This window comes from Pecten maximus, chromosome 4 (genome assembly GCF_902652985.1).
Source record: "Pecten maximus chromosome 4, xPecMax1.1, whole genome shotgun sequence".
Classification (NCBI taxonomy): Eukaryota; Metazoa; Mollusca; class Bivalvia; order Pectinida; family Pectinidae; genus Pecten; species Pecten maximus.
Genome location: NC_047018.1, coordinates 14,095,820 through 14,123,123, shown reverse-complemented (window position 1 = coordinate 14,123,123; position 27,304 = coordinate 14,095,820). Strand labels below are relative to the sequence as shown.

Here is a 27,304-nt window from a genome sequence, read left to right as displayed (position 1 = left end):
ATGATGATGTGGAGTGGTGAGTACCTGTGTAACTTACCTGTGATGTTGATGATGTGGAGAGGTGAGTACCTGTGTGACTTACCTGTGGTGTTGATGATAAGGCTGAAGTTGTGAGTACCTGTGTGACTTACCTGTGGTGTTGATGATGTGGAGTGGTGAGAACCTGCATGACTTACCTGTTGTGATGATGATGTGGAGTGGTGAGTACCTGTGTAACTTACCTGTGATGTTGATGATGTGGAGAGGTGAGTACCTGTGTGACTTACCTGTGATGTTGATGATGTGGAGTGGTGAGTACCTGTGTGACTTACCTGTGGTGTTGATGATGTGGAGTGGTGAGTACCTGTGATGTTGATGATGTGGAGTGGTGAGTACCTGTGTAACTTACCTGTGATGTTGATGATGTGGAAAGGTGAGTACCTGTGTGACTTACCTGTGATGTTGATGATGTGGAGTGGTGAGTACCTGTGTGACTTACCTGTGGTGTTGATGATGTGGAGTGGTGAGTACCTGTGTGACTTACCTGTGATGTTGATGATGTGGAGTGGTGAGTATCTGTGTGACTTACCTGTGATGTTGATGATGTGGAGTGGTGAGTACCTGTGTGACTTACCTGTGGTGATGATGATGTGGAGTGGTGAGTACCTGTGTGACTTACCTGTGATGTTGATGATGTGGAGTGGTGAGTACCTATGTAACTTACCTGTTGTGTTGATGATGTGGAGTGGTGAGTACCTGTGTAACTTACCTGTGATGTTGATGATGTGGAGAGGTGAGTACCTGTGTGACTTACCTGTGATGTTGATGATGTGGAGTGGTGAGTACCTGTGTGACTTACCTGTGGTGTTGATGATGTGGAGTGGTGAGTACCTGTGTGACTTACCTGTGGTGTTGATGATGTGGAGTGGGGAGTATCCGTGTAACTTACCTGTGGTGTTGATGATGATGTGGAGTGGTGAGTACCTATGTAACTTACAGACCCGTGTACGTTCGCTGTTCCGTCTTAAACGCAAACGCTACGGAAGTGCTACGGAAATGGTACGGTAATGCTACGGAAGTGCTACGGAAAAGGTACGGTAATGCTACGGAAATGGTACGGAAATGGTACGTTAATGCTACGGAAGTGCTACGGTAATGCTACGGTAATGCTACGGAAATGCTACGGTTGACGCTCACAAATAATCGACCGTTTCTGAATAAATTATCTGGTTCTTATAAAAAGCGGATCCTAGACGAAGCGAACACGTAGAAACGACAGTGCAATGGTGTTTGATGGAGTGAATGTTGTATCGGGAAGTGGAAGAACGTTTTATCAGATTGTACTACTATAGAAAACCTCTGTATGCAAAAAATTGTACAACTTTTAGAAACCGGAAATATTAAGGTCATAAAAGGATCTTTCAAATTTAGGAAAATTTATTATTCTCAACAACAAAAGACGATAGCATTTAATTTTGAAATAAAATCACTCTCTACACTAGCGCTGCGGTCGCGTATGTGTTGTCTCTGTGTGTCCGAACTTTATTGTTGTGTTTTTATGTATTTATCTATATTTTCACTGCATTTATTCACTGCATTTGTACTGATAAACCGTAAGGTTTAAGAAATCAACTAATTGAATTGAAAAACTTGTATCAAAGTGTTAATTTAGATACAGGTAAACAGATCAAGATTTCTGAACACAGATTGACCAGGCTATGAATAGACCCCCTATAGGGCTAATTGTAAAAAGGAGAAACTGACCAGGTGTGGTGATGACTTATACACCTGAGCCCGATGACTCCTAATCAAGTGTATATCCATGGCCATCAGGTGAAGTTGATGGTGGTGGGGAGGGGGGATTAGTACCCATGGCAACAAGTTAGGGGGACAATTAAGTCAAGTACATGTACATGTCTGGCAAGTCTATATATAACAATCACTGGTACATATTACTGGTGTGTATGCATTGTCGATTTGTTTAAAAGTCTGAGGGGAGGGATAAAAACTAAAAACAAGACATCAATAATTATATACTTAAGAATATACAATGTACATGTGCAATCAGATACGTGTATATCACACGTCTGCAATGGAGCGGACTCTGTGTGTTTACGTGATAATGGATAACACTCTGAAAATCTTTATTAATGGACTTGTGTTGTGATCTAACCTTCAGTTGAGTGACAATCAGTTAATCTTTGCACCCAAGGAGAAGTGAGGAGTGCACGATAATTAGTTCACAACTGTTTTTTTTTTTTTTTTTAACTTATTGTCACAAAGGACATAACCAGGTAATACATTGTTTCAATATATATATACTTCAACAGTGTAGAGTGAAGAATCTACCTTTGAAATTAATTTTGATGTTGTATGCGATAATTTTAATCATTTATATGCTTCTATTACAACACATCTGTTTGTGTCAGAGGCCTAATAATGGCTGACTCAGGTGTACATGTACTTCATGTAAATATTTTGTCGGACAAAATATTAATATTTTAAATTTTTATTGAATGTTAATTCACTAAAGTTTTCGCTTTTACATTGTTATTCGAAACTTGAAAGTTTCTTTTACAGTACATGTCATCTATATGATTTATACATTGTATGTACAAATAAATGTACATGTCCAGACTACATGTACATTACATTGAAGCCAAACATCTGGGAAAGGCCTGTTGCCAATGGCCAACTGGGCGCAATATGCAACCCTACAGTCTTGAGGACATGCATCCTATCACACCTTACCTGTAAGATGCTGATCAGTCTAGCTCTTTTGTGTCTGGCACATGGTATACCTGGCCAGGTGACCTGTCCCCAATTAACCCCCCGGGGTCCTATTAAGGCTCATTCTCACTGAGCCAACATATAGAAATTTACCTGTATTACCAGGCCAACATGTCAAATTTTACACCTGAGTGAGTTTAAACTATAGCAGTAGCCTGTTCTTACTTTCATGAGAGAAAATATAAAAATGTCAAATTGAATATGACTTATAAAATGATGACTCAAATGATTCACCCTCTCTTTCTTCTTTTTTCAAAACTTTCCTTTTTGCCAATGATGGTAAATTTTGTAAAGCAGCACGTTATATTTAAGACTCCTATCCAATATTGACAGAGTCTACGACGGGTGTAAAACTTTAAAATGTACGTTTTATATAAAAAAAATATTGTTATATAACGTTTAGCAACAAAAGATATACAACTGAGTATCCCGACAGCTTGGGTGAGGAATCTCTAAAGAAAGAAACACATGCTAAAGACTTGGGTGTATGGGTCACTCCGAATCTTAACTTTTTATTTCATGTTAGATAAGTGGTTGGTAAGGTCATCCCAATCTACATATTTGGATTTTCAAAATGTTATTCGCTCTCTGTACATTAGTGCAGTCAGTTAGATTACTACTCTGAAATATGGTCACCATAGCAAGAAACACTCGTACACCAGATTGAAGTTGTACAGGTTTTATTTTTTATTTTATTATTTTTTTTATTTCTATGTTTTAAATCAAAATTAAACGATAATAGTCTATATTACATGTAAATTTGTACACAATTCAACTTACCTAGTCTGGTATGAAGGCATTAATATATATATTGTTATTCAAATCTGTACATAGCCTGTTTGATCGAACTTTTACAGGATAATTTAACTTTTTAGTTCCACATCTTTTTTTTTACTAGGTCGAGTAGCTCAACCTTGCTTTATCCCTGTAAATGCTGGATTATTGTAAGAAATTGTAATGTTCTTAAAAGAGTCCTAATTAATTTTAACTACCTTCGTCATGTTCCCGACAGTTTTTTAACGTTTCACTTGAGAGATTTATGTCGGACGAAGATTTGTTTTCAGAATTAGGTCTCTTGTTTACTGTTCATAACAAGACTTACTTGATTGTCTGGATGATTTCTATTTAGGACATCAGTTCTATTTCACATGTGTATGCACTTTATATACCGTATTTGCTCTTACTATGTAATTAATTTACTCTTGTTATACTTTATCAGAGACACATATATATATATATATCCCACATGTAATATATACGTCTCTGATTTTATCAATTTGTTATCAATTCTGTGATTAGACCTTTGGGTTTTAAAATTGAAATAAATAATGAATAACTCCATAGATCACGATGACATTCTCATTAAAGTTGGACGTTTTATGAATCAGTCTATAGCCTTACCTGTAAGCTATAATTATCTCTTATGGTTCTACCTTTCACACCTATATCACTTGGTCCACAAAATACCTTACCTTTAGTTTACCTGTATACAACATGCTGTGTTGTTTGTATCATTGCTGACAATTAAGTCTAACTACCCTAGTTTACCTGTGTGATACTGTCTGGAGCATTTGTACCCTATACATGTAGCCTGACCAGTGCATATTATATGTAACTGTTTTAAAGGTTAGACTATAGCACAGTAAAGGTAATATTGTTTATTTAACACGATCTTCATTTTGGTTTCCATCGTAATGCGTCGACTACTACTAGGATCCGCCATTTTTTATTACATTAAGATCGATGGACCATGTGACTTGACTTGCTTTTTGTGAGAGTGTTATTTTTTCTATACAAAGATACAAACAGATTTATAGCCGTATCTATGTAATTCTCACCTCCTTATAAAATTATTTGCTGTCGCTACATTTCTTTTTTGACGTTCGGTAAGTATATTTAACTAAATTTCGTTTCGATAAAAAATACATTCCGCAAAATGTTCTACCGAACGGTTATGAGACGGTCTGTGAGTGAAAATAGGTAAACGCAAATGCTACGGTAATGCTACGGTGAGTGGACGCAAACGGTACGGAAATGGTACGGTAATGCTACGGAAGTGCTACGGAAATGGTACGGTTATGCTACGGTAATGCTACGGAAATGGTACGGTAATGCTATGGAAACGCTACGCTTAAATCGGAACTGCGAACGTACACGGGTCTGTACCTGTGGTGATTGATGATGTGGAGTGGTGAGTACCTATGTAACTTACCTGTGGTGTTGATGATGAGGCTGGAGTGGACAGGTGAGTATCCTTTGATGGTTGCAGCAGTGATGGACACATTGTAGAGTTTGTTACAGTGGAGGTTCAGGTTTGTGTTGCTGTTCTGTGTGTTTAAGAGTATTTTCTCCGTAGTAACACCCCCTGGAGACAGGTCTGTGATGTTAACACTGTACCTTGTGATCAAACCATTCCTGTCCTCCTTTGGTATCAACTGAAGCAATAAATTGTGTATCAATATAATGTAATAGATTAAATAAATACAGACACACCTCTATTCCTGTTGAAAAAGGAATAATGATAGGTAAGGTTCAGTTGAATAGAAAATAAAGTTACAGTAACTTGTTTTCCAGATCCAAAGTCTAAATTCAAATAGCACAGCTAGGGAACAAGGGGAACCTACACATGAAGTTTGAGAAATATCCCTCCAGTACTTATCAAGAAATAGCAAGAACAAACTTCCATTCTCAAAATTCATGATGGCCACCTGTCGGCCATTTTGGTTTTCTGCTCAAAAATCTTAATTCAAATGGTACAATCAGGGACCCAGAGGAACCTACACATGAAGTTTGAGGAATGTCCCTCCAGCACTTTTCAAGAAAAAGCGATAACAATGATTGTTTAAGGATGGACAGATGGATGCCAGACAGACCACGGACTCAGGGCAATATGAAATAGGACAAAACATTACAGTAAGATAAATAGGAGATAAAGTTTTAATGAGTTGAATAGGAGATCAAGTTATGTTAGGTCAAATAGAAGATAAAGATATTGTAAGTTATGCCCACTAGCGGCAAATTTACATCGCTGACAATTAATTACAAATAACAAGAATTGTTTAGAGCACTAGTCCATTAAGAAACAATGATATCCATCTAAGATTTCTGGGATTTTAACTTCCCCAGTAAGCTCATTTCTAGTCAAAAAGTTGGAGATTTGTAATTCCTTGTCAGTATGAATCATCAAATCAGGAACTTACTAGAAAACAAGTATACACACCTTCCAAAATACCGTCGAAATGATTTCCGCATGAGTCCCTTGTTTGTTGATACCTGGTTCTGTAAGGTGTCTATATCCAACCATCTCGGGGGCTGCCCTAGGAACTATCAACAGAATTAATTTCTTCCAAGACTTGTGAAATGAATTGTTTATAAGCAAGAATTTGTTTATAATCAACACACTGAACCAATAATGGTATCACACAAGCTGCTTCATAGTATTTCAATAACAGATTTACAGGTTCAGCCATTTTACAAAAGCAAGGAAAACAATATGTCAAACAAGAGGCCCAATGGGCCTGTATCGTTCACCTGGCTCTACAGCAAATTTGCAGTTGATTGAGGTCATTTCTACAGATAATATGCTGATAACAACTTTATTCAAATATCAGAGTAAGCTAGGTTTATTCATGTCAATATATTTTCTAGTCCTTCATTCCAGCATACTATTGGCCGAAGATCAGGTCTTGGTGACTCTTGGCTCTAAGCATGCTACAGACATGTGACCTTGAATGAAGGTCAAGGTCATTTATTTGAACAAACTTGGAAGCCCTTCACCCCAGCATGCTACAGGCCCCAATATGAAGTTCTTGGGCCTCTTGGTTATTGAGAAGAAGTTGTTTAAATGAAAAAGCTGACAACGGATGGATGGACGACGGACGCCGCACCATGGGTAGGTGAGCTAAAAAACAGAAAAAAATATTCTTAAAACTTGAAAAAATACCAATCATTTTGGCAAGACATATTTTACAATTAAAGTGTAGATGAGGACAAACCATCTTGATCAGTGCGGAATTGATGGGTGACCGAGTCACTCCAGTAGCCCTTCACTGCAGCCCTGTCTGGGTGGACAGCGATAGTAAACTCATACAGCGTGTAGGGAGTCAGCTGACATACGGTCACATGGTCTCCATCGCTCCACACCTGGGAATACAAACAACAAAGGCTTGTTCTATACTTATTGCTTCAATCATCACTGCCCAAGCTTCAAGCTATAACTGAATCATTGTCAAGTTTTTATGATGTCCAGAAAAAAATACTGGTCTGTAACAGACTACACAGACACAACAGTAAGGAACACTATACCGTATTATTGTGTGACGGGTCTGTAACAGACACGACAGTAAGGAACACTATACCGTATTATTGTGTGACGGGTCTGTAACAGACACGACAGTAAGGAACACTATACCGTATTATTGTGTGACGGGTCTGTAACAGACACGACAGTAAGGAACACTATACCGTATTATTGTGTGACGGGTCTGTAACAGGCGAGTACTGAATTCTGAAGTGCTTCTCTCTAGAAGGGGCGATGTTTGTATCGTATACCCAGGTCAGCAGTAGACAGGTGCTCTCGTTGGTGAAAGTTTGGTTGAATGATTTCACTGCACTGGGCTTCACTGTAAAAGTAACATGCATTGAGAAGAAAACTTAATGCAGAATAATAAGATAATTAATTACATTGTCCATACACAATTAGTACGAAAATCACATTGCCATCTTACATAACACATTTGATTATTATGTCCATACTGAATACTTGAAATCAACATTCTAGCTGTTTCGAAATCTTCGATCAGGGCTTTTTTCACTACTTTGGGAATGGGGCCTATGGCTTTAGTATTGGGAAAAAATGCGCGGCAACAGGTAAATGGGGGAAAATGGACATAATGGTAAAAATAACAAGTAGACACAAATATGGATCTATGCTATATTTATTTAGACTCTAGAGCATTATCTCCCTTTAGGCCAGGCCAGAATAACCAATAAAATGAAGACGGGACGGCACCATCCGGATTTTTAAAGACATAATTTTTTATAGATCATTCGATTGGAAAAAATATCCAATTTTGCTGTGGGGAATGGGGCCGAAAAAAGCCCTGTCGACGAATCATAAAAAATTCTATTACATGATTTGCATGCTGTCAAATTGGCTGTGACCCAAATATATGTACTTACCCTTCAAACGGGGAACTAAAATGTATTGACAAATTGATTGTGCATGATTCTATATTAACCATTCTTTAATTAGAAACTTAAAATTTCCTTTTTCTCCAGACAATTCATTGTATGATGCAGAAATGTCTAGGCAAATAAAATTGTATATAATCTTATAAAAGAAAAACAATTATTTTTCACATTTGTTTTTGTATGTTGTGTATAAAATAAGATATACTTTGTGACTGCTAGTTTGAAACCCCCGCGAAAATAACCACGTTTACAGTCTGCAAGTATAAAATAAGATAAACAATGGCCAAAACATTTGTGACATTTAAGTATACAGTTTGTGACTGCTAGTTTGAAATGTGGATCTGTTAAAAATTAACAAAGTAATGGTTATAAAACACAGGTATGTCTAATGAACTGTTAGGAGCATCAACTGGGCCCAATGAAAAATATTTCTGTTTCCACAATTAAATAATTTATCAACAAACATGAACAAAAAAAGTGCACATAAGAGAATTCCAAAAAAAGTGCACATTAAGAGAATTCCAAAGAAGTGCACATTAAGAGAATTCCAAAGAAGTGCACATTAAGAGAATTCCAAGCATTCTTTCTAAAACTTATCTTTTAAGATTGAAGAACAGCTGCTTTCTCCACAGTTGAAAATTCATGCTCATTTCAGAAATGCGGAAACATCAATATCATTCCATTTGACAAAAAGAAGAAAACTTAACTTGAAAAATATCTTTCAATCAACAACAACTTTTAACAACAACTGATAAGAAACATGCAAACAATTAGGGGTGATTATGTAACATATTCTCTATTCCATCAACCTTATCTGCAGTAATCTCCTTCAAATAATGGACAAACTCCTTCAAATAATTAACAAAGACTCCATAAAGGACAAACTTCTTCAAATAAATGACAAAAATCCTTCATATAAGTGCAAACTCCTTCAAATAATGGACTAACTCCTCCGAATAAAGGTCAAACTCCTTCAAATAATTGACAAAGACTCCATAAAGGACAAACTCCTTCACAAATGGACGAACTCATTCAAATAATGGACACACTCCTTCAAATAAAGGTCAAACCCTTTTAAAAAGGGAAAAACTCACTCAAATAAATCTCAAACTTCTTCAGACAATTGACTAACACAAAATAAAGGAACAACTCCTTAAGATATAACTAACACCAAATAAAGGACAAACTCCTTAAGATATAACTGACTAACACAAAATAAAGGACAAACTCCTTAAGATATAACTGACTAACTCAAAATAAAGGACAAACTACTTAAGATATAACTGACTAACACAAAATAAAGGACAAACTCCTTAAGATATAACTGACTAACACAAAATAAAGCCTAAACTACTTAAGATATAACTGACTAACACAAAATAAAGGACAAACTACTTAAGATATAACTGACTAACTCAAAATAAAGGACAAACTACTTAAGATATAACTGACTAACACAAAATAAAGCCTAAACTACTTAAGATATAACTGACTAACACAAAATAAAGCACAAACTACTTAAGATAGCAATCTTACACAAAATAAAGCACAAACTACTTAAGATAAAAGTTTTACATCAAATAAAGGACAAACTCCTTCAAATAGTTGACTTACACCAAGTAAAGGACAAACTCCTTTGAATAATTGACTTACACCAAATAAATTAACACAAACTCCTTCAGATAATTGACTTACACCAAATAAATAAGGACAAACTCCTTCTTTAAGTAATTGACTAACATCAAATAAAGGACAAACTCCTTCAAATAGTTGACTTACACCAAATAAATAAGGACAAACTCCTTCTTTAAGTAATTGACTAACATCAAATAAACAACAAACTCCTTTTTAACACCAAATAAATAAGGACAAACTCCTTCAGATAATTGACTTACACCAAATAAATAAGGACAAACTCATTCTTTAAATAACTGACTTACATCAAATAATGAATAAACTCCTTCAGATAATTGACTTGCACCAAATAAATAAGGACAAACTCCTTCAGATAATTGACTTGCACCAAATAAATAAGGACAAACTCCTTCAGATAATTGACTTGCACCAAATAAATAAGGACAAACTCCTTCTTTAAGTAATTGACTAACATCAAATCAGGGATAAACTCCTTCAAATGAAGGACAAACCCCACCTAATAATGGAAAAACTTCAAATTATGGACAAAAGCTTCAAATAATCAGGACAAACTCCTTCAAATAGTGGAAAACTTCTTCAGGAAAAGGTTAATCTCATTCCATAAGAGAGCATATTGCTATTCTATCGTGACAAAGGACCAATCCCATTTGATTTTAACAGGACAAAATCTTCAGATCAAGGGCAATTTTAATTCCATCTAAGAAAGAAAAAACTTCTTTGAATAAAAGGGCCAACTATTAAACAATTACAAACTAATCAAATGAAGGACAACATCCGTTTCAAAATAATCTGTCTTATAAAGTTATATAAAGGTATACATTTTTTCACACTAGGTGACCCCCTTGATCTGGGAACCAAATCGATATCCTCAGTAGCCACACCAATGCTAATCTTGTTTAATATAACAAAATAATCCTATTTACCGTTATCTTTCACAATTTTTTGTATCCAACTCCCCTGCCTGGTGTCATTTCCATGTTGAGTGTTCCTGACAGTCAGTATGAACGCCCATGTGATTGTGTCTAGTGAAGCATCACTTTTACTCCAGGTACAAACTGTCTTGTTCTCCATGTTTGGACATTTATTTGTTGCCCCATTGTACCTAAACATTCAAGCATGTCTTGCCTTCAAAATATATACAGTAAATATAATTACAGTAAGCCTTTATTTTTCCTATTAGACCCATAGTTCTCTGTCTGGAGAGAGACGAGGTGTTCAGTTTATATGAAATTGAATGCCTAATGCTAGTACATGCCAGTACCTGTACGTCCCAAATTTGGTCATTCCCCCAGAGAGCCCAGATTCTCTAAGGATATCTTACACTATAATTAACTAATTTTTTTTAACACCGAGATCCATTAATCAAATAAACATATATAAAATGGTCCAGTTAATATTCAATCAAAATCCCATTCATTGTTTTGGGTTTAGTACCAATTCAAAGTATCAAGTTGACTGATGGCATAAACTCATCAGTCTTTTGGATCAGGTGAGCTAAAATTCACTAAAAACAATGTAAATGTCTTTCATTAAAATGTTCCAAACATAATAATCTGATAGATGTATATTGTTCCATGACAAGCTGAACCAGGATATATTATTTTAGTTAGTTCAAACAACAATTTATTAATATTAATACAAATCATATAAACATTAATTATAGTTATGATTATCCAACTGTTAAGATCAACTGCATTGTCCTTGAACATGATGAAATCAAGCAAACAGACAAAGACCTATTGTCAATGACTGTACATGATAACAAAGTATTAAAGTATACCCCGAATGATTTGCAATAACCATGTTTGAAAATACACTTTTTCATAAACTAGAAGAGATCCTACTTTGATCTTAGCACCCAATTGTACAACTTTGATAGGTCTGACAATTTCTCGACTTTTCTCTTCTCTCTCTTCATCATTTGAAAACCAGAGGAGCCTACATAATAAATCTGAGAAAGATCACTCAAGAACTTTAACTAATACAAGAGGAATTGAAATGAAATTTAAGAAATATCCATGAAGAACTAAAAAATGGAACATGCACAACTTCTAAGGGACCGAGGGCTCTTACAGGTGAAATTTAAGAAAGGTCCATTAAGAGCTTACTAGGAAATATTGATCACAAATTTTAAGCGTCAAAATCCAAAATGGACACCTGTTGGCCACCTTGTTTTCTGATCAGTCTCAAAATAATGTATCTACAACAACAAGCCAAGGGGAACCTACAATGAAAATTTAAATGATCCATAAAAACTTTCTGAGAAATATAGCAATAACAAACTTCCATTGTCAAAATCCAAAATGCATGTCTCTCGGCCATCTTGTTTTCCAATCAGTCTTAAAATGAACTTTCTGCGAAATAGCGATGAAAAGAATTGTTTCAAGATGGATGGAAACTTGCCAAACAAAAGACGAAGAGCTATTTGAGGATGGTGGGATAATAATGTTCTGTGATGTCCCACTAAATACCTCACCTATAATCAATGTTCTGTGATGTCCCACTAAATACCTCACCTATAATCAGTGTTCTGTGATGTCCCACTAAATACCTCACCTATAATCAGTATTCTGTGATGTCCCACTAAATACCTCACCTATAATCAGTGTTCTGTGATGTCCCACTAAATACCTCACCTATAATCAATGTTCTGTGATGTCCCACTAAATACCTCACCTATAATCAATGTTCTGTGATGTCCCACTAAATACCTCACCTATAATCAGTGTCCTGTGATGTCCCACTAAATACCTCACCTATAATCAGCACTCTGTGATGTCCCACTAAATACCTCACCTATAATCAGTGTTCTGTGATGTCCCACTAAATGCCTCACCTATAATCAATGTTCTGTGATGTCCCACTAAATGCCTCACCTATAATCAATGTTCTGTGATGTCCCACTAAATGCCTTACCTATAATCAATGTCCTGTGATGTCCCACTAAATACCTCACCTATAATCAGCACTCTGTGATGTCCCACTAAATACCTCACCTATAATCAGTGTTCGGTGATATCCCACTAAATGCCTGATCTTTAATCTAAACATAACCCAAAGCTGTTTTACTTCCCTGGTTTATCCTCATGCAGCTAGTTCTAAAGTATTAGTTTCAATACAGCTGTATCAAACCTCTATTCAGCATGTTCAATTTTATTAAATATTAACCTAAGGTCCAGATCACAATGCTTGATGTTTCCTTGAGAGGACCATATTATAACAAGGCAACAAGAATCACACAAGCATGTTACATACTAATGTTAGAAACCTACCCCTCCCCTACATTGTATACACCTTATATACTAATGTTAGAAACGTACCCCACACCTACACTGTATACACCTTATATACTAATGTTATAAACCTACCCCTCACCTACACTGTATACACCTTATATACTAATGTTAGAAACCTACCCCTCACCTACATTGTATACACCTTATATACTAATGTTATAAACCTACCCCACACCTACATTGTATACATCTTATATACTAATGTTATAAACCTACCCCACACCTACACTGTATACACCTTATATACTAATGTTATAAACCTACCCCACACCTACATTGTATACACCTTATATACTAATGTTATAAACCTACCCCACACCTACATTGTATACACCTTATATACTAATGTTATAAACCTACCCCACACCTACATTGTATACACCTTATATACTAATGTTATAAACCTACCCCTCCCCTACATTGTATACACCTTATATACTAATGTTATAAACCTACCCCACACCTACATTGTATACACCTTATATACTAATGTTATAAACCTACCCCTCCCCTACATTGTATACACCTTATATACTAATGTTATAAACCTACCCCTCCCCTACATTGTATACACCTTATATACTAATGTTATAAACCTACCCCACACCTACATTGTATACACCTTATATACTAATGTTATAAACCTACCCCACACCTACACTGTATACACCTTATATACTAATGTTATAAACCTACCCCACACCTACACTGTATACACCTTATATACTAATGTTATAAACCTACCCCACACCTACACTGTATACACCTTATATACTAATGTTATAAACCTACATTGTATACACCTTATATACTAATGTTATAAACCTACCCCTCCCCTACACTGTATACACCTTATATACTAATGTTATAAACCTACCCCACACCTACACTGTATACACCTTATATACTAATGTTATAAACCTACCCCTCCCCTACATTGTATACACCTTATATACTAATGTTATAAACCTACATTGTATACACCTTATATACTAATGTTATAAACCTACCCCTCCCCTACACTGTATACATCTTATATACTAATGTTATAAACCTACATTGTATACACCTTATATACTAATGTTATAAACCTACCCCTCCCCTACACTGTATACATCTTATATACTAATGTTATAAACCTACATTGTATACACCTTATATACTAATGTTATAAACCTACCCCTCCCCTACACTGTATACATCTTATATACTAATGTTATAAACCTACCCCACACCTACACTGTATACACCTTATATACTAATGTTATAAACCTACCCCTCCCCTACACTGTATACACCTTATATACTAATGTTATAAACCTACCCCACACCTACACTGTATACACCTTATATACTAATGTTATAAACCTACCCCTCACCTACACTGTATACACCTTATATACTAATGTTATAAACCTACCCCACACCTACACTGTATACACCTTATATACTAATGTTATAAACCTACCCCACACCTACACTGTATACACCTTATATACTAATGTTATAAACCTACCCCACACCTACACTGTATACATCTTATATACTAATGTTATAAACCTACCCCACACCTACATTGTATACACCTTATATACTAATGTTATAAACCTACCCCACACCTACACTGTATACACCTTATATACTAATGTTATAAACCTACCCCACACCTACACTGTATACACCTTATATACTAATGTTATAAACCTACCCCTCACCTACATTGTATACACCTTATATACTAATGTTATAAACCTACCCCTCAGATACATTGTATACACCTTATATACTAATGTTATAAACCTACCCCACACCTACACTGTATACATCTTATATACTAATGTTATAAACCTACCCCTCACCTACACTGTATACATCTTATATACTAATGTTATAAACCTACCCCACACCTACATTGTATACACCTTATATACTAATGTTATAAACCTACCCCACACCTACACTGTATACACCTTATATACTAATGTTATAAACCTACCCCTCACCTACACTGTATACATCTTATATACTAATGTTATAAACCTACCCCACACCTACATTGTATACACCTTATATACTAATGTTATAAACCTACCCCACACCTACACTGTATACACCTTATATACTAATGTTATAAACCTACCCCACACCTACATTGTATACACCTTATATACTAATGTTATAAACCTACCCCACACCTACACTGTATACACCTTATATACTAATGTTATAAACCTACCCCACACCTACATTGTATACACCTTATATACTAATGTTATAAACCTACCCCACACCTACACTGTATACACCTTATATACTAATGTTATAAACCTACCCCACACCTACATTGTATACACCTTATATACTAATGTTATAAACCTACCCCTCCCCTACACTGTATACACCTTATATACTAATGTTATAAACCTACCCCACACCTACACTGTATACACCTTATATACTAATGTTATAAACCTACCCCACACCTACACTGTATACACCTTATATACTAATGTTATAAACCTACCCCTCCCCTACATTGTATACACCTTATATACTAATGTTATAAACCTACCCCTCACCTACACTGTATACATCTTATATACTAATGTTATAAACCTACCCCACACCTACATTGTATACACCTTATATACTAATGTTATAAACCTACCCCACACCTACACTGTATACACCTTATATACTAATGTTATAAACCTACCCCACACCTACACTGTATACACCTTATATACTAATGTTATAAACCTACCCCTCCCCTACATTGTATACACCTTATATACTAATGTTATAAACCTACACTGTATACACCTTATATACTAATGTTATAAACCTACCCCACACCTACATTGTATACACCTTATATACTAATGTTATAAACCTACCCCTCCCCTACATTGTATACACCTTATATACTAATGTTATAAACCTACCCCACACCTACACTGTATACACCTTATATACTAATGTTATAAACCTACCCCTCCCCTACATTGTATACACCTTATATACTAATGTTATAAACCTACCCCACCCCTACACTGTATACACCTTATATACTAATGTTATAAACCTACCCCACACCTACATTGTATACACCTTATATACTAATGTTATAAACCTACCCCACACCTACACTGTATACACCTTATATACTAATGTTATAAACCTACACTGTATACACCTTATATACTAATGTTATAAACCTACATTGTATACACCTTATATACTAATGTTATAAACCTACACTGTATACACCTTATATACTAATGTTATAAACCTACATTGTATACACCTTATATACTAATGTTATAAACCTACCCCTCCCCTACATTGTATACACCTTATATACTAATGTTATAAACCTACCCCTCACCTACACTGTATACACCTTATATACTAATGTTATAAACCTACCCCACACCTACACTGTATACACCTTATATACTAATGTTATAAACCTACCCCACACCTACACTGTATACACCTTATATACTAATGTTATAAACCTACCCCTCACCTACACTGTATACACCTTATATACTAATGTTATAAACCTACCCCACACCTACACTGTATACACCTTATATACTAATGTTATAAACCTACCCCACACCTACACTGTATACACCTTATATACTAATGTTATAAACCTACCCCACACCTACATTGTATACACCTTATATACTAATGTTATAAACCTACCCCACACCTACACTGTATACACCTTATATACTAATGTTATAAACCTACACTGTATACACCTTATATACTAATGTTATAAACCTACCCCACACCTACACTGTATACACCTTATATACTAATGTTATAAACCTACATTGTATACACCTTATATACTAATGTTATAAACCTACCCCACACCTACACTGTATACACCTTATATACTAATGTTATAAACCTACCCCACACCTACATTGTATACACCTTATATACTAATGTTATAAACCTACATTGTATACACCTTATATACTAATGTTATAAACCTACCCCTCACCTACATTGTATACACCTTATATACTAATGTTATAAACCTACCCCTCCCCTACACTGTATACACCTTATATACTAATGTTATAAACCTACCCCACACCTACATTGTATACACCTTATATACTAATGTTATAAACCTACCCCACACCTACATTGTATACACCTTATATACTAATGTTATAAACCTACCCCACACCTACACTGTATACACCTTATATACTAATGTTATAAACCTACATTGTATACACCTTATATACTAATGTTATAAACCTACCCCACACCTACACTGTATACACCTTATATACTAATGTTATAAACCTACCCCACACCTACATTGTATACACCTTATATACTAATGTTATAAACCTACCCCTCCCCTACACTGTATACACCTTATATACTAATGTTATAAACCTACCCCTCCCCTACACTGTATACACCTTATATACTAATGTTATAAACCTACCCCACACCTACACTGTATACACCTTATATACTAATGTTATAAACCTACCCCTCACCTACATTGTATACACCTTATATACTAATGTTATAAACCTACCCCTCACCTACATTGTATACACCTTATATACTAATGTTATAAACCTACCCCACACCTACACTGTATACACCTTATATACTAATGTTATAAACCTACCCCTCACCTACACTGTATACATCTTATATACTAATGTTATAAACCTACCCCTCACCTACACTGTATACACCTTATATACTAATGTTATAAACCTACCCCTCACCTACACTGTATACACCTTATATACTAATGTTATAAACCTACCCCACACCTACATTGTATACACCTTATATACTAATGTTATAAACCTACCCCACACCTACACTGTATACACCTGATATACTAATGTTATAAACCTACCCCACACCTACATTGTATACACCTTATATACTAATGTTATAAACCTACATTGTATACACCTTATATACTAATGTTATAAACCTACCCCACACCTACACTGTATACACCTGATATACTAATGTTATAAACCTACCCCACACCTACACTGTATACACCTTATATACTAATGTTATAAACCTACATTGTATACACCTTATATACTAATGTTATAAACCTACCCCTCCCCTACACTGTATACACCTTATATACTAATGTTATAAACCTACCCCTCCCCTACACTGTATACACCTTATATACTAATGTTATAAACCTACCCCACACCTACACTGTATACACCTTATATACTAATGTTATAAACCTACATTGTATACACCTGATATACTAATGTTATAAACCTACCCCACACCTACATTGTATACACCTTATATACTAATGTTATAAACCTACCCCTCACCTACATTGTATACACCTTATATACTAATGTTATAAACCTACATTGTATACACCTTATATACTAATGTTATAAACCTACCCCACACCTACACTGTATACACCTTATATACTAATGTTATAAACCTACATTGTATACACCTTATATACTAATGTTATAAACCTACCCCACACCTACACTGTATACACCTTATATACTAATGTTATAAACCTACATTGTATACACCTGATATACTAATGTTATAAACCTACCCCACACCTACATTGTATACACCTTATATACTAATGTTATAAACCTACCCCTCACCTACACTGTATACACCTTATATACTAATGTTATAAACCTACCCCACACCTACATTGTATACACCTTATATACTAATGTTATAAACCTACCCCACACCTACATTGTATACACCTTATATACTAATGTTATAAACCTACCCCTCACCTACACTGTATACACCTTATATACTAATGTTATAAACCTACACTGTATACACCTTATATACTAATGTTATAAACCTACCCCACACCTACATTGTATACACCTTATATACTAATGTTATAAACCTACCCCACACCTACACTGTATACACCTTATATACTAATGTTATAAACCTACCCCTCACCTACATTGTATACACCTTATATACTAATGTTATAAACCTACCCCACACCTACATTGTATACATCTTATATACTAATGTTATAAACCTACCCCTCCCCTACACTGTATACACCTTATATACTAATGTTATAAACCTACATTGTATACACCTTATATACTAATGTTATAAACCTACCCCACACCTACACTGTATACACCTTATATACTAATGTTATAAACCTACCCCTCCCCTACATTGTATACACCTTATATACTAATGTTATAAACCTACACTGTATACACCTTATATACTAATGTTATAAACCTACCCCACACCTACACTGTATACACCTTATATACTAATGTTATAAACCTACCCCACACCTACATTGTATACACCTTATATACTAATGTTATAAACCTACCCCACACCTACATTGTATACATCTTATATACTAATGTTATAAACCTACATTGTATACACCTTATATACTAATGTTATAAACCTACCCCTCCCCTACACTGTATACACCTTATATACTAATGTTATAAACCTACCCCACACCTACACTGTATACACCTTATATACTAATGTTATAAACCTACATTGTATACACCTTATATACTAATGTTATAAACCTACCCCACACCTACACTGTATACACCTTATATACTAATGTTATAAACCTACCCCACACCTACATTGTATACACCTTATATACTAATGTTATAAACCTACCCCTCCCCTACACTGTATACACCTTATATACTAATGTTATAAACCTACCCCTCACCTACACTGTATACACCTTATATACTAATGTTATAAACCTACCCCACACCTACATTGTATACACCTTATATACTAATGTTATAAACCTACCCCACACCTACATTGTATACACCTTATATACTAATGTTATAAACCTACCCCTCACCTACATTGTATACACCTTATATACTAATGTTATAAACCTACCCCACACCTACACTGTATACACCTTATATACTAATGTTAGAAACCTACCCCACACCTACACTGTATACACCTTATATACTAATGTTATAAACCTACCCCTCCCCTACACTGTATACACCTTATATACTAATGTTATAAACCTACCCCACACCTACACTGTATACACCTTATATACTAATGTTATAAACCTACCCCACACCTACACTGTATACACCTTATATACTAATGTTATAAACCTACCCCACACCTACACTGTATACACCTTATATACTAATGTTATAAACCTACCCCACACCTACACTGTATACACCTTATATACTAATGTTATAAACCTACCCCTCACCTACATTGTATACACCTTATATACTAATGTTATAAACCTACCCCTCACCTACATTGTATACACCTTATATACTAATGTTATAAACCTACATTGTATACACCTTATATACTAATGTTAGAAACCTACCCCACACCTACACTGTATACACCTTATATACTAATGTTATAAACCTACCCCTCCCCTACACTGTATACACCTTATATACTAATGTTATAAACCTACCCCACACCTACACTGTATACACCTTATATACTAATGTTATAAACCTACCCCACACCTACACTGTATACACCTTATATACTAATGTTATAAACCTACCCCACACCTACACTGTATACACCTTATATACTAATGTTATAAACCTACCCCACACCTACACTGTATACACCTTATATACTAATGTTATAAACCTACCCCTCAGATACATTGTATACACCTTATATACTAATGTTATAAACCTACCCCTCCCCTACATTGTATACACCTTATATACTAATGTTATAAACCTACCCCACCCCTACATTGTATACACCTTATATACTAATGTTATAAACCTACCCCTCACCTACATTGTATACACCTTATATACTAATGTTATAAACCTACCCCACACCTACACTGTATACACCTTATATACTAATGTTATAAACCTACCCCTCCCCTACACTGTATACACCTTATATACTAATGTTATAAACCTACCCCACACCTACATTGTATACACCTTATATACTAATGTTAGAAACGTACCCCACACCTACACTGTATACACCTTATATACTAATGTTATAAACCTACACTGTATACACCTTATATACTAATGTTATAAACCTACCCCTCACCTACACTGTATACACCTTATATACTAATGTTATAAACCTACCCCACACCTACACTGTATACACCTTATATACTAATGTTATAAACCTACCCCTCCCCTACATTGTATACACCTTATATACTAATGTTATAAACCTACCCCTCACCTACACTGTATACACCTTATATACTAATGTTATAAACCTACCCCACACCTACACTGTATACACCTTATATACTAATGTTATAAACCTACCCCTCCCCTACATTGTATACACCTTATATACTAATGTTAGAAACCTACCCCACACCTACATTGTATACACCTTATATACTAATGTTATAAACCTACCCCTCCCCTACATTGTATACACCTTATATACTAATGTTATAAACCTACCCCACACCTACATTGTATACACCTTATATACTAATGTTATAAACCTACCCCACACCTACATTGTATACACCTTATATACTAATGTTATAAACCTACCCCACACCTACATTGTATACACCTTATATACTAATGTTATAAACCTACCCCACACCTACATTGTATACACCTTATATACTAATGTTATAAACCTACCCCACACCTACATTGTATACACCTTATATACTAATGTTATAAACCTACCCCACACCTACATTGTATACACCTTATATACTAATGTTATAAACCTACCCCTCACCTACACTGTATACACCTTATATACTAATGTTATAAACCTACCCCACACCTACACTGTATACACCTTATATACTAATGTTATAAACCTACCCCTCCCCTACATTGTATACACCTTATATACTAATGTTAGAAACCTACCCCACACCTACATTGTATACACCTTATATACTAATGTTATAAACCTACCCCTCCCCTACATTGTATACACCTTATATACTAATGTTATAAACCTACCCCACACCTACACTGTATACACCTTATATACTAATGTTATAAACCTACCCCACACCTACATTGTATACACCTTATATACTAATGTTATAAACCTACCCCTCACCTACATTGTATACACCTTATATACTAATGTTATAAACCTACCCCTCCCCTACACTGTATACACCTTATATACTAATGTTATAAACCTACCCCACACCTACATTGTATACACCTTATATACTAATGTTATAAACCTACCCCTCCCCTACACTGTATACACCTTATATACTAATGTTATAAACCTACCCCACACCTACACTGTATACACCTTATATACTAATGTTATAAACCTACATTGTATACACCTTATATACTAATGTTATAAACCTACCCCTCCCCTACATTGTATACACCTTATATACTAATGTTATAAACCTACCCCACACCTACACTGTATACACCTTATATACTAATGTTATAAACCTACCCCTCACCTACACTGTATACACCTTATATACTAATGTTATAAACCTACCCCTCCCCTACACTGTATACACCTTATATACTGATGTTATAAACCTACCCCACACCTACACTGTATACACCTTATATACTAATGTTATAAACCTACCCCACACCTACACTGTATACACCTTATATACTAATGTTATAAACCTACCCCACACCTACATTGTATACACCTTATATACTAATGTTATAAACCTACCCCTCACCTACACTGTATACACCTTATATACTAATGTTATAAACCTACATTGTATACACCTTATATACTAATGTTATAAACCTACCCCTCACCTACATTGTATACACCTTATATACTAATGTTAGAAACGTACCCCTCCCCTACATTGTATACACCTTATATACTAATGTTATAAACCTACCCCACACCTACACTGTATACACCTTATATACTAATGTTATAAACCTACACTGTATACACCTTATATACTAATGTTATAAACCTACCCCACACCTACATTGTATACACCTTATATACTAATGTTATAAACCTACCCCACACCTACACTGTATACACCTTATATACTGATGTTATAAACCTACTTCAGTCCATCCAGTAATCACAGACAAAGGACAGTGTTGTCCTAGATGTGACCCATGAAATACCAAATACTGTGTGCACATGCAGTATCACAAAGGTACCTACACTACAGTTCTGTTCAATGTAGAATAGCTTAAAATTTCATACCAGTACTTCCTCAATGTCTAAATTCAATAGGGGAAAAACAGATCAGATTTCCGATATGTAGTTGAGGCGGAGTATGTGATCATTTGAATGCCTCACATTGCCCCAGGTTTTTTGTTAGTAACCATGCATGGAGACAAAGCTTCAAAAGGAAACAACAAAGAGAATGTTAATAAAACAAAACAATAAACAAATGTTACATTACAGAGAAATAAAGCAAATAAACAAGCTGGCAAATTCAGGTAAAATAAGTTGATATTGGCTGCCAGTTCATTTACCAGCTTCCTTATTTTTCTGTTATGTTGTTGACATGCATTGTTAAAGTCTGCACAACCAAGCTCTTTAGATGGTAAATTGAATGATATAAAGAAATAATGTATGCATGCTGTAATGAAACAAGTCTACACAGGTTCTGAAATAACCTCCTTACTCCATGATTCCTGGAGATAGATATGATGATTTTCAGATTTGATATTGATAGGTAATTTTGTTTGCAGTTTATAAACTGATGATGTTTCCCCTTATAGTTAAAGAGATACTATGGTTTGATACCGTGGTAAACCAGTAACTAACAAAAAATCCCTAAAGAAAAACAATTATGTGCAGATTTTTGACGTTGTTAGTGGAATTCATGAACACTTTACCACCAGTTTACCGAGGTCTGTGGTGCGAATGAGACGGGACACAGATGTAGGGCCCCAGCTATCATGACTAACAGTAAGGTTGAGGTATATTAGGCTGTTGTCTATGGTCAGGTCCCTGGCGTCCCATATACAGCTTGTCTTACTCAACACTGGACACTTAGCAACAGCCACTGACGACAACCCTTCCCTGAAGATCACTCGACCCCTGAAGGTCATTCAGTAAAATTACAATTGATAAAATATACATACTGTACATGTATATCAATGGCTATAAATATATGGTCCAACCATTAAGGTGAAACATTTTAATATGCATGCTCAGTGAAAGTGTCTTCTACCTATAGTGCTACAATATGATCTTCACATTTGCAATGGAAGAGGGAGGCAGAAGGGCGTATTGACCATATAGGGGGTACAGGGAAGTATGGACTATACAGGGAGGCAGAGGGACATATTGACCATATAGGGGGTACAGGGAAGTATGGACTATACAGGGAGGCAGAGGGACATATTGACCATATAGGGGGTACAGGGAAGTATGGACTATACAGGGAGGCAGAGGGACATATTGACCATATAGGGGGTACAGGGAAGTATGGACTATACAGGGAGGCAGAGGGACATATTGACCATATAGGGGGTACAGAGGGCGTATTGACCATATAGGGGGTACAGAGGGCGTATTGACCATATAGGGGGTACAGGGAAGTATGGACTATACAGTGAGGCAGAGGGACGTATTGACCATACAGGGGGTACAGGGAAGTATGGACTATACAGGGAGGCAGAGGGACATATTGACCATATAGGGGGTACAGGGAAGTATGGACTATACAGTGAGGCAGAGGGGCGTATTGACCATATAGGGGGTACAGGGAAGTATGGACTATACAGGGAGGCAGAGGGGCATATTGACCATATAGGGGGTACAGGGAAGTATGGACTATACAGGGAGGCAGAGGGGCGTATTGACCATATAGGGTGTACAGAGGGCGTATTGACCATATAGGGGGTACAAGGAAGAATTGACTATATAAAGAGGTATAGAGGGAAGAGTGGTAAAAAAAACCCAAAATGACGCAAGGCAGATGTTCATAGGATAAATGATTGATTGTGTTAAAAAGTCATTTTGCGCCAGATAGTATTGAACTGGGGTGTATGACAAGAAATTCTAAAATGGCTGGGATAAAGATTTGTAAGACAAACAGACAAGATCTTTGATGAATGGATAGGATATACAACACAACTTGATCATGAAAGTGCTTGCAACTTCGTGTGACTAGGGAACATGTGAATCAGGGAGAAAGATAAACAGCTGGAAATGATGCAAGGTTGATGAGCAAGCTTCTTTAGCCACAATGTGTATGCTGCATGATAACAAAGTGAGATGGGGAAATACTGGTATTGTAAAACATGTGTAGCAGGTGGAACAACTTACTGGATAGGAACATATAACTGGTACATGTATTGAGGTCAATTGTATCATGATATGAAGAATGAATAGAAACTCGGAGGAAACCTCACAGAATACAAAGACAAAAAGAGTGAGACTAAGCCTTCTACCTCGATACACAAGATAAACCAGAGTATTCCCTGGAGGGTATCCACCATATACAACCATTGCCACATTTCTATATCATAATTATTCAAGCATTAATGTTAGCTTTTCATTATTTTTTTTGAAAGAAATATAATCAGCATGCATCCGAATAATAGACTGTTATGAAATTAATAATTCATTTAATTAACCTAAAGAAAAAAAAAGATACTTTCATAAAAGAATCATTGCAAACTGCTCATTCTAAAATCTATTTCCTATTTTTTTAAAAATGGTTTAAACAAAGTCAAAGTAAACCCTGTGTCTCACCTGATTAACCCAGCAAATTTCCATAAGATTAATTTTTAAGGGAGTATATAAATTTGGTATCTAGTACATGAGCGATGATTAAAAAGCTACAAAATGCAAACTGCTTACAGCATTAAACAAGACAAATGTAAGAAATTTCAAACTTTTAACGCTCCTACAAATTATAATCACTACCCTAGAACTACAATATCTTATAGCTTAATGCCCTGACCATAAATATCATACAATTGGGGCATAGAACTAGAACATTAGGTCTTCCACCTATAGTTCTTCAAGAAGTAAACAGAGGAAATGGCAACCCATGGCAACCAATGGGAATCATTTTCCTGGAAAATAACTTGTTTTAGATATTCAGCAGGCTGATGCATAATGAAAAACAAAACACCAAAAAATCAAAGTAAGCTCAATATACTTTAACATCAGCCAGTTCTAAGTCACCAATTTTAAATCAATCTTTTCTTATTATACATATAGACGTAACTTTTCATTTTAGGTGCCAAGCATGTACAGATGTACTAAGATACTGTTACCTTCTCACTTTAAGTGCCAAACCTAACCACAAAATGCCACAATAACAAACATACTATAGGTATTACAAAAACAATACATGTCCCCTACCAGTCCCTACCAAAAATAGTAACAGTGACCTTTGACCCAAAAATCACAAAACTCAACCTTGTTTGAGATAATATGGTACTTTATCATTGAGCTTGATCAAAATCCTTCAAGGAACGAAGCCCCAGATAGAGCGCTGACAAACTTTGGCATTACATCATACGTACGTACACATGTACAAGACGGGCGGAGGAAACTATAGTTCCTCCTGGTTTCACTGGTAGGGGACTTCAAACTTACTCACATGCAGATTTTCATTTGTTATCAACGTATACTGCCATACAATTGTACCTCAACATGCAATTTTAAAAATTGGGGGAGACAACAAAGGTCTGCTGGTGAAGCTGAGGTACAAAAAAATTGTTCTGTGCACAATATAACAGAATTACCTGCAGTTAAAGCTAAAGTTACACCTGTAAAATCAAACAACAATTATTTATTGTCAGACAATAGGCAGTGATATATTGATGTAAACATAACAAATATCATGTTACTAAGGCCCATCAAGCTTTCAATACCTAATAAAGATCCTGTTGTCAACAACACGGGTTTTAATGTAATGTGACACATGCTTTCTGCTAAGTTTTAAAATAATTGGTTGATTTGTTGTAATTTATTATCTTGATATACTCAAAACAAGAGGCCCAATGGGCCTGTATCGCTCACCTGGCTATACAGAAAATTTGCAGTTGATTGAAGTTATTTCTACAGATACTATGCCGATAACCAATTTATTCAAATATCAGAGTAAGCTAGATTTATTCATGTCAATAAATATTCTAGTCCTTCATTCCAGCATACTATTGGCCTAATATCAGGTCTTGGTGACTCTTGGCTATGGCAAGATTTAAAAATATTTCAACCCTGTGACCTTGAATGTAGGTCAATGTCATTCAGTTGAACAAACTTGGTAGCCCTTCACCCCAGCATGCCACAGGCCTAATATCAGGTTCCTGGGCCTCTTGGTTATTGAGAGGAAGTCTTTTGAAGATTATAGCCTA

The 27,304-nt window shown here is 35.4% G+C and overlaps 1 protein-coding gene across 2 annotated transcripts in view; it reads right to left on the bottom strand.

The window, feature by feature from the left end:
* Positions 1 to 27,304, bottom strand: part of LOC117325313 — an 84,551-nt gene that overhangs the window by 31,737 nt on the left and 25,510 nt on the right. Inside the window, exons 5-10 of one of the 2 annotated variants that reach the window (XM_033881435.1) lie at positions 26,693 to 26,716; positions 10,542 to 10,720; positions 7,234 to 7,391; positions 6,765 to 6,912; positions 5,990 to 6,093; positions 4,982 to 5,204 (exon numbers count right to left, since the gene is read on the bottom strand). In XM_033881435.1, coding sequence (XP_033737326.1) covers positions 4,982 to 5,204; positions 5,990 to 6,093; positions 6,765 to 6,912; positions 7,234 to 7,391; positions 10,542 to 10,720; positions 26,693 to 26,716 — 836 coding nt within the window. The remainder of the gene's footprint in view (positions 1 to 4,981; positions 5,205 to 5,989; positions 6,094 to 6,764; positions 6,913 to 7,233; positions 7,392 to 10,541; positions 10,721 to 26,692; positions 26,717 to 27,304) is intronic. The other variant, XM_033881436.1, reaches the window with a different exon arrangement.